Source organism: Electrona antarctica (assembly GCF_951216825.1).
Source record: "Electrona antarctica genome assembly, chromosome: 2".
In the NCBI taxonomy this organism is placed as follows: domain Eukaryota; kingdom Metazoa; phylum Chordata; class Actinopteri; order Myctophiformes; family Myctophidae; genus Electrona; species Electrona antarctica.
In genome coordinates this window covers 18,003,489-18,014,551 of record NC_136807.1, presented here as the reverse complement: position 1 = coordinate 18,014,551, position 11,063 = coordinate 18,003,489, and the positions used below count along the sequence as shown (strand labels likewise).

Below are 11,063 nucleotides of genomic sequence, written 5' to 3'. Positions count from 1 at the left end.
ACAGTTAACAGCCTTTGTATTGAGTTTGTGCTTGAAATGTACTGTAATTCTGCAAACTGTTAATAAATTCTTCAATCAATCAATCAATCAAACCAAATGTTTATAAGATGTTTAAACATTGAAATACTGCTGTCAACTTTCAAAAGTATAAAGCGTCTCCTATATGGATGTATTACTATCTCTGGCAGAAAATGCACAATCTTTTTTTATATAGTTTCACAAGATAGTATTGTTAATGTAACACTGTAACACAGCTCTGTTTACACGTTTATTTTATTGTTTTATCTTGATTGTTTTGTTCCACTTGTTTTGGCAATGTAATATGTTTTCTCATGCCAATCAAGCTCCGTTGAATTGAATTGAGAGTCAGGGGCAGGCAAGTTTTTGCTGGATAGCGTCACTAAAGTTTCCACACTCACTCCAGGGGGCCACATTGTGTATCTTCACTATAGTTCACTCTCACCTGCATTACTAACCCCATCACCTTAAATAGCCCATAATAGTCACAAGTGTATTAAAAGTATTTTGTATTTTGTAAAACCTTAATACAAATACATTGGAAATTTAAAAATAAATCTAATCAAAACCCTCCATTTTCGGAAATTGACCCACATGTAAGTATTGTAAACCTGTTAAATAAATCAACTTAGATATTTTAAACCTATACATGTTATCAAGTATATAGAATACGCTGAGTGTGGAACAGAACAAGTGTGCGCACACACAGATGCACGCACGCACACACGCAAAGAGAGAGAACACATTTTCTTTCAATCTTTTTAATTTGTTAAAATCATATCAAATAAAACAGTTTATGGAAGACTAATAACATGCATTATATTAAAGCTGCATTGTGCAACAGCAACACATAACAGTCCCTCGTGACAAATTAGTTCCATTAGGATAACAAGCTGTTGTATTACAGTATTTCAAAGTATAACAAGACAAATCTCTTCCTCCAATGCCTGCAGCACCTCCTCCTGACTCCTCATTAGCTATCAACAAAACTATGGCAGCCAAAACATCTTCTACTACTGGTCATCTCATGCTGAATATAATCCAACATATAGTGAAGATGTGGGTATGGGTATATCTACTGGACAGGGTGAGGTTCCATGGTGATCCAACAGCCTTGGTGGAGCTTATAGAGTCAAGATGGATTGTGACAACATGATTTAGAACAATGCTGCTCTCAAACATTTTAATTTCAAGGACCACAATCGACAATGTAAAATCCCCAGGGTTAACTAAACTCATAGTTTACAAATGGAACCACATAGTTTACAAATGGAACCAAATGGACCTGTTTTGTTCCATTTATACACTCTTGGAGTTCCCACGACTCAATGCATGCAGGCAGGTCCATCTTTCTCAGATCTGCCTGTGACAGTGTACACAGACAGAGCCATGAGGCCCATAGGACCGTAGCGTGAGGCAGCTTGATGTACAAGTACACCCCCTGGACATGACGCTAGTATGTCACAAGGACTTACCCCCAATCCAACCCTTGATGCTGAGTGTCAAGCAGGGAGGCACTGGGTCCCATTTTTAGAGTCTTTGGTATGACCCGGCCGGGGATTGAAGTTGAACCCCGACCTCCCAGTCTCAGGGTGGACACTCTAACCACAAGGCCACTGAGCTGGTGACAGTGTACAGGATTTGTTAAATTGTGCATGTAAGAAAACCTTTCTGATTATTTACTGTGGGGCATGTAAACATCACGCTTCATCTGATCATTGTATTTAGCACTCATACTTCTGATTTAATATGGAATGAAAATGAGTTAATAGAATATGCATACAGTATATATTAACAAAGTATTACACATGAATTTACCTAAACAGTTTAGAGTTAGACAGTCCATCTATTAACATTGACACTAACGACTTCACATTGTACACTTATATGAATGAAGATCATATCAAATACATAAAATTACTCTGACTGAAGATGAGATCAAATCGATTTTAATGATGACCAGATCAAATTAATGTTTGAAATGTAAAGGAACTTCACATTCTGACCACCAAGGTGGCAGTCGGTCTATGACATGGGTGGGACCGGCCACACTCACTTCCTAACCCGTTTGGCCAATCGGCATGAAAACCTAACCACACAAGCAAGCTCTACTTCCTTGCTATTTTTAAGAACAAGCTTAAAACATTACTATTTGCACGGTCATGATTTCATCATGATTTCATGATTCTTCCATGTGGCTATCGCTAATTTTGCTGTTTGCTTTGAGATCAATAATGTATAGGCTGTTTTTCTGCTCTGTACTATTCTGTTTTTATTCTGCTTGTTTTGTTTTTGTTTTCTATTTCCTGCATGTAAAGCACTTTGTGAGATTTCTCTGTGAGAAGTGCTATACAAATAAAATGTACTTACTTACTTGCATGAGAAATAGTGAAAATACCTGTTCACTGATAAGGACATGCCCAAAATAGGGCCACCAGGTTGAAAGTGGTTCTTCCAAGTTTTGTGAAAATCCTGTTCATGGGAAATTCTTAATGGACAGACAGATGGACAGATGGGGGTGTAAACACTGCCTTGGTGGAGGTAGTTTTTGTTAACCAGCAATACCTCCTGGCAACACAAACCAACACACACAGTCTTACACTTTGTGGAATCTCTGTCTCCTTCCACCCCCCCCCCCCCCCCCCCCTCTCATTCTCTATCACTCTAACTCTTCCCCCCTATCTGCCTCTTTCTCTCTCTCTCCCAGTAAAGAGCAAAGCTCGCCCAGCCTCTGTTGCATCTTGGGAATTCCGGACAACTGGCTCTCCAAGCGCTGTTTCTCCTCCTAGGAGACAGACACATAAAGAGACAGACACGCAGAGAGACAGACACGCAGAGAGTCAGACACATAAAGAGACAGACGCAGAGAGAGACAGACATGCAGAGAGTCAGACACATAAAGAGACAGACGCAGAGAGAGACAGACATGCAGAGAGTCAGACACATAAAGAGACAGACGCAGAGAGAGACAGACATGCAGAGAGTCAGACGCAGAGAGACAGACACGCAGAGAGACAGACACGCAGAGAGTCAGACACATAAAGAGACAGACGCAGAGAGAGACAGACATGCAGAGAGTCAGACGCAGAGAGACAGACACGCAGAGAGACAGACACGCAGAGAGACAGACACATAAAGAGACAGACACGCAGAGAGACAGACATGCAGAGAGACAGACACAGAGAGACAGACACACAGAGAGACAGACACATAAAGAGACAGACACGCAGAGAGACAGACACGCAGAGAGACAGACACACAGGGAGACAGACACGCAGAGAGACAGACACACAGAGAGACAGACAATTAGACAGGCCTATGTTTTTCATGGAAAACTGAATATTATGACAAAGTGTTGCAGAGTGTGCGCTTCCTGTAATCTTTCAGCAGGATATATCAGGATAATACAGTACAAGAAGTATCGAATGCAATCAGTGTGTGTATGTGTGTGTGTGTGTGTGTGTGTGTGTGTGTGCGTGCGTGCGTGCGTGTGAGATACTACAGAGAAAGAGAGAGGTTACTGTAAATGGGGCAGGGAGGAGGAAATTGAGTTATAAATGTAATATTCCTGTGTTAAAGTTTGTTGTTCATAAAATCAGCTCTTTTCATCCAGCCATCGTGCGACGGAGCATAAATTAGGCTGTACACAAACAGGTACCTGTAGAGACAGACGGGTGGAGGCATCCAGTGGTTCGAAGCTCCATCCTCCCTCTCCATCAAACTGGAGCAGGTGAGAGTGATACTTCCTAGAGAGAGATAGAGAGAGAGAGAGAGAGAGAGAGAGAGAGAGAGAGACAGACAGACAGACAGACAGACAGACAGACAGACAGACAGACAGACAGACAGACAGACAGACAGAATAAATTCAAGGAAAATAAAATGTATATAATAAAAGCAATATGAAATACATTTCTGTATAATCAAATCATACATACATTTATAAAATCAGGTCCAGCTGCTGTTCAGCCAGATATTTAGTGAGGACTTAAAGTTAACCATTGAGCCAATGGACTAGTCATAAGTAAGTAGCCTTGCAGAGCCATGAGGCCCATAGGGCAGGATCCTATCTCCTGTTTCTGTAGCGTGAGGCAGCTTGATGTACAAGTACACCCCCTGGACATGACGCTAGTATGTCGCAGGCCCGGACTTACCCACAATCCAACCCTTGATGCTGAGAAGCAGGGAGGCACTGGGTCCCATTTTTAGAGTCTTTGGTATGACCCGGCCGGGGATTGACCACACTCTAACCACAAGGCCACTGAGCTGGTGGACTAGTCATAGAATTACTTGAATAACAGTAGTTACTATAGTAGTATACTACTAGTGGTACTGTAGTAGTACAGGGTGTGGCCTTAGAGTATATATACTAGTATCATATATACTCTAAGGGTGTGGCTGGCTCACAGAACAATACAGCCACAAGCAGGTGCATCTCTACTGACCCCTATTGGCCATTCCTTGTTATTACAACAGAACACTGTAAGTCACTCAACAGTTTAATGTGCTTACTGTATGTATATTCATGGAATATAATGCAACAACATTAGACAACACATGTTTTGATAGTGTGTCTATTGTAGTGTGTGCACATTGCATGTGTATGGTTTCGGCTTGTGTTCAGTATGTGTAGTGCAGTGGTTCTCAAACACTGGGTCGGAACCCATTTGTGGTTCACGGTGAAAATAAATATGGGTCTCTTTAAAAAAAAGTAATTTTATGAATAAATAAAAGAAAAATCTAAGAAATTCCATAAATGAGAAAACAAATGTTTAAGAAGTGGTGAAAATAGCCGATCTACAAGCTCACAATGCAGCGCGAAGCGACACGTTGTGAGCTTGTAGATCTGTTATTACTTGCGCAAGCAGAGCGCGCAAGTAATAGTTTTCGTCCAGGTATGTCGCCGTTTGATGTGTATGCGCCGTGCCAGCGTATGACGTAATGACTACTTGTGCTTGATATGGCAGTGGTGTCAGATTACATACATGTATACATAGGGGCATTACCTTGAATCCTCCCGACACTAAAACATATCGTCATTACGTCACCATCGAAAACCAATTACACCCTGGCATTGGGTCCTTTAATCCACATCTTTATTACGTCATCATTGAGAGCTAGTTATACCAGTTATACCCTGAATGTCATATGCTGCTACGATACATACGCATCAAACGGGGCATACGCAAAGTAACCACAGTATACCGCTAATCAACTTACAAATTACATATACATATACATAGAGGCATTTTCTTTAATCCACCCGACACTGATCGATATATACGTCACCAGTACTTGTGCTCTCTGCTTGCGCAATAGTAGGCCATTTATGGCCTACTTGTGTTCTAGTTTTCACAAGGTTGAGTCTCGGGCAAACATCTAATTTATCTTTTGGGTCACGGGCTAAAAGGTTTGGGGAACCACTGGTTCAGTGTGTTCACTTCGTACAGTATGTATTTTGACCATAGGGAGGGTCTGTGTGTGATTGACAGCAGAGATATCCCTGTGTGTGTTCTGACCATAGGGAGGGGCTGTGTGTGATTGACAGCAGAGATATCCCTGTGTGTGTTCTGACCATAGGGAGGGTCTGTGTGTGATTGACAGCAGAGATATCCCTGTGTGTGTTCTGACCATAGGGAGGGTCTGTGTGTGATTGACAGCAGAGATATCCCTGTGTGTGTTCTGACCATAGGGAGGGGCTGTGTGTGATTGACAGCAGAGATATCCCTGTGTGTGTTCTGACCATAGGGAGGGGCTGTGTGTGATTGACAGCAGAGATATCCCTGTGTGTGTTCTGACCATAGGGAGGGTCTGTGTGTGATTGACAGCAGAGATATCCCTGTGTGTGTTCTGACCATAGGGAGGGTCTGTGTGTGATTGACAGCAGAGATATCCCTGCATCCTTGGCAGCCTGGTAGATCTTTCCTTCCACGTCGATGCTGACAGCACTGGTGCATTCATCTAACAGAGCATACCTCGGTCTGAGGGAGAGCGAAGGAGAAAGAGTGACTTGAAAACACAGTGAAGAAAAACAAACACTTGCTAAAAATGTTAAGATAATGGCTGAGAGTGGCTTATACAAGCTTTGTGGTCACACAGCTGCATGTGTTGAGTAGTGAAGTACATAGAGTAGAGCATGGGAAATACTGGAAAAGTCCCAATGCTGTTTTATCCTCTTTGTGAATAAATACCTTAAATTCACCCAGTAATCATTATTTTGCCATAGTATTATCCAATAATACTATAGCATTGTAATATGCAGAAGGGAGTTCCAACCACGCCTCTAGCCTATGGCAGGCCAAGCATTGTAATACTTTCAAACCTCAGTTGGATAGTCTTAGGCAACAACAAATGCTCAGGTGATAATGTTACCGTACATAAATATGATATTATTAAATATTACAAACAGATAGCTCTCGTGAACTGAATTTGTTATTATATATATATAAATATAAGCTGAATTAAAACAGTTGCACTGTAATTAGAAAAGCCGTTTCGCTCGTCCACATATGACGTAAATTCTCCTTTCATTGTCAATGGCTTAATGTGACACGTGACGGGACGAAAGGCTCGCCCCTCAAAAAGCCATTTTAGTATGAATATCTTGACGTGACGCGTCACAATGCGTGATGTGATGTGGCGTGACCACAGCGTGAGCATTGGTTTCCCTGATTAGCCAAACGCAAACCGCCGGCTTCACGGATCCACGGAGCGTTACGTGACATTTGCGCCACTAAGCTTGTATGAATCCCTGATTGGCTAACCCGAGCCATCTGCTTACTCTGATCGGCAGAGCTTCGTGTAATGTCATTTAATTATTTGAAAATAACCGATCTACCAGCCCAGAGCGCAATGACGTCACAACAGCGTAATTATAGTAACTTTAAAAGGCATTTAGCTATAAACAAAATATAATTTAGCAGCTTGATATTGAAAGGCCTTGTAACAATTCCTGTTAATTACTTGCATCCATTGACAGTGGTGCTGCTAAATGCTGCGCTGGACCGTACACCTGAAAGGACAGGATAATAATGTCCACGATTTAGTGGCAGTCGGTCACGAGGTGTATGCCTTTGGAAACAAGGTGTACAAGTATGAAGGGCACTCTTTCAGGAACTGGAGGGTTGAGAGAAAGACTAAAGTACACGTCTTCAACACAGCGTCCTTGCGGTGGAGGACTTTGCCCCCAGAGACAACAGGTCCCCTTGAGGTTCCCTACAGGTATTTCCAGACAGCTGTTCTGATCGGATATTCCATCTACACATGGGGAGGGACTGAACATATCCCATTTGAGTCACGGAAACTCTATAAATGCTTTATACATTTGACGTCGACATCCACAAATGGTTTAAGCCTAATATTTCTGGCACCGTTCCAGAGGCGAGATTCAGCGCCTCAGCCTGTGTCCTGGGGAAGGTCATGTATGTCTATGGAGGACGCACCGAGATGGATAAACTCACTAATGACATGTACAAGTTGGACACCAGCACAATGGTCTGGGCTTTAATCAACACCATAGGCACACTACCAGCTGCTACAAACTCTTATGCTGCCGCATCTGCCACCATCATCGGGACAAAGATGTTTGTAATTTCGGACCGTGTCGGGGTCAACCACAAACACATGAGAGTCTTTGACACAGAGACCAACTGTTGGTTGAGCACACCTTCTGACACACAGCTTTTTCCAGGAGGGCGCAGTGTTCATTCAGTCTTTGCCTACAATGGAGAACTGTACATATTTGGTGACTGGGACTTCAATGCTCTGTGGAAATTTAATCCAGAGACCTTCTCCTGGAAGAAGATTAAGCCCAAAAGGCAGTGGCGTATCCAGGAATTACGTTTTGGGCAGGCAAGATAAGTGTTAATTATCGTCTCCCCGCGCACAATCGTAGCACTAAAGGTTTTCAAAGAGATATACCTGCCAGACGAGTAGGATACAAAGGCTGAAAGGCATGCATTTACATTCCAATGGGTGATTGAGGGGCGCGCTCTACCACGACGGCCAATCAGCTGTCATTAATAGTTCTCAGGTCTTGTTTTTGTCGTCTTTTTTTCTCATTGTATGGATTTTGGCCAGGCCAGAAATGGATTTGGACAGGCGGACGCCTGCCCTCGCCTTATTGTAGATACGCCTCTGCCAAAAGGAAAGGCTCACATAAGAAGGGATGTTTAAGGCTGAGCTGTTGTTGCATTGGAGATCGACTGTTCCTCTTTGGAGGTAGTAACATAACTAATGACCTGCACATCTTAGACTTAAGTCCTAGTCTTAAGATGTTATGTAAGATAGCAGTGATTCAGTACCGTGTGTCTTAAGACAGAACTCCCACACGACATCAGGTGGGAACTGGCCGTCATGACTACCAATCAGTGGCGAAAGGACCAGCGGGGTCGCTTTTCATTGTATCAAATGCGTCTTTGAACTACCTAAGCGATCTGTAAAATATTCAATCAATCTGCATGTATGTTTACAGATACATCTGTATGTATCTGTAATGTCTGTTTAAGTGCAGGGCTGCAGCCTGCAGGCTATGAGAAATGACTTTAGTTAAATTTGCAGAGTGACAGATTACTTTACCTGGGTTACATCTTCTGATAGTGCTGACATGACATAATAATCCCATCTAGTGTTTCATTAGCGCGACAGAACGTGACAAAATAGGCTACAGCTGAGCTATGTTGTGCTGCTGACAGGCAGCGCATGAACACAGTAACACACGCATTGAAACAAGGGCCGGCTGTGGTAAAGATACTAAGGAGTGGACAGTGATGTCACTGTTATGCAACACAAAGTAGTATGGACTTGAAGCTGTTTATAAACCAGTCAGTCAGTGACATCACTGACGAATCCTTGGTGTTACTCTTCCACGTCGATGCTGACAGCACTGGTGCATTCATCTAACAGCGCATACCTCGGTCTGAGAGATAGCGAAGGAGAAAGAGTGACTTGAAAACGCTGTGAAGATAAACAAACACTTGTTGACAGACACTGGCTAAAAATGTTAAGATAATGGCCTAGAGTGGCTTATACAAGCTTTGTGGTCACACAGCTGCATGTGTTGAGTTTTTGATGGAGTAGTGAAGTACATAGAGTAGAGCATGGGAAATACTGGAAAAGTCCCAATGCCGTTTTATCCTCTTTGTGAATAAATACCTTAAATTCACCCAGTAATCATTATTTGCCATAGTATTAATAATAATAATAGCATTGTAATACTTTCAAACCTCAGTTGGATAATCTTAGGCAACAACAAATGCCCAGGTGATAATGTACTCTACTGAACATACATATGATATTATAAAATATTACAACCAGATACGGTAGCTCTCGTGCACAGCCAGGTGGATGAGGTGCTGGTATAGGCAAGATATTGTATCTAAGACAGAAAACGTCCCACTGCTTCTCTTAGAAACTATAGGAAGGATAAGTTCCATAAAAAGTGGGAAAAGTGGGATCTCTTCTTCCAGCCTATCGATAATGTATGAGGAATTCAATTAATGTATCCTGTAATATGAAAAATGCAGCCTTTTTTCTTTTTTGTTTTGTTTCTTTTCTGTCCTTTGCTTCTTCTTTTTTTGTATTGTCTGTTTTTTTTCCTTGTCTTTTTTCTTTCCTGTTGTCATTGTCTTTTTATCAATAAAAATGAAGTAAAAAAAACTATAGGAAGGGGCCACAAACTCCAAAGACACTCGATGGACAAGACTTAATGCTTAATGTAAAATGTATTTGCACAATGCGTTTCGCCGTGTAGGCTTTGTCAGGTACTGTGTACACACCAGATGACAACTAAAGGACGAAACACGTTGTGCAAATATTGGAATAAAGTAACCAAATGTAGATCAATGGATCCAATAAAAAGAAAAAGAAAAATCTACAGACAGACAGACAGACAGACAGACAGACAGACAGACAGGTACCTGTGATAGAACATGCGAGCCATCCCCATCCTCTGTTTCTCTCCTCCAGACAAAACATCCTTCCAATCACTAACAGAACCCCAACCTACACACACACACACACACACACACACACACACACACACACACACACACACACACACACACACACACACACACACACACACACACACACACACACACACACACACACACACACACACACACACACACGTTACAGTATGTAATTTATGACATCACCTATCCATTCATCATTCCTCTCTTCTTACCTTTCTTCTCCTAAATATGTAGTTTAGTTGGTAGGATCTTCTCTCTGTCCACTACAGTAGTTCTACCTCATTCTCTGGTGACGAGTACATCTACTGTACCACTTTCTCTGTGCACTGTATAGCAGTTCCTACCTTCAAGTTTACATAGTCCTCAAGTTCATTCAACCTCTCTCTGATTTATACTCTCCAGTATAAATCACAGTCCTATCTCTTTCTTCAGTATACAGTAGTCTTACCATAGTCCTACTGGGTCTATTCAGTATATACAAAACTGTAGTCCATCGTACCTTCTTATCTGCGTGTCCAGTATATACAGAACATTACTGTCGGCCTACCTTCTTCTCTGTCCAGTATATAGAGCAGGTGTACAGTGCGTAGGATGTGTTCTAGATGGGAGTCAGTGATTCCTCTGAGGTGCATCTCCTCTACAGAGTCAGGATAAATCACCTGATCACGCAGAGAACCTACAGACATGTAGGGCCTGCAACACACCCACACATTATTATTTATTAACTTATAGTTCTGCTTTGTGCTATCTTAACCAATGTGCAGGTACAGATTCAAGGACCCAATAAATTGCTACCTGCAGCTCATGATTATGATTATGATTATTATGTCATAGTAGTAGTAATAATAGCACTAGTAGTAGTACAAGCTGTAGTAATAGTGGTACCTCTGGGGTATGTAGAACATGTATGTAGGTGGAGGTCTGTGTAAGACTCCAGAGTAGATCGGCCACAGACCACTGAGGATCCTGAACAGAGAACTTTTCCCACATCCATTAGGTCCTGTAATCAACACGTCCATCCCTTCATCTATCTGCAACACGCACGCACGCACGCACGCACGCACGCACGCACGC

At 42.2% G+C, this 11,063-nt stretch overlaps 1 protein-coding gene across 1 annotated transcript in view; it reads right to left on the bottom strand.

Moving 5' to 3' along the window:
- Positions 1 to 2,172: 2,172 nt before the first annotated feature.
- Positions 2,173 to 11,063, bottom strand: part of abcd1 (ATP-binding cassette, sub-family D (ALD), member 1) — a 21,640-nt gene continuing 12,749 nt past the window's right edge. Inside the window, exons 11-16 of the mRNA XM_079527123.1 lie at positions 10,875 to 11,020; positions 10,537 to 10,682; positions 9,933 to 10,017; positions 5,871 to 5,996; positions 3,677 to 3,764; positions 2,173 to 2,803 (exon numbers count right to left, since the gene is read on the bottom strand). Of these exons, the coding sequence (XP_079383249.1) occupies positions 2,678 to 2,803; positions 3,677 to 3,764; positions 5,871 to 5,996; positions 9,933 to 10,017; positions 10,537 to 10,682; positions 10,875 to 11,020 (717 nt within the window). The 3' untranslated portion in view covers positions 2,173 to 2,677. The remainder of the gene's footprint in view (positions 2,804 to 3,676; positions 3,765 to 5,870; positions 5,997 to 9,932; positions 10,018 to 10,536; positions 10,683 to 10,874; positions 11,021 to 11,063) is intronic.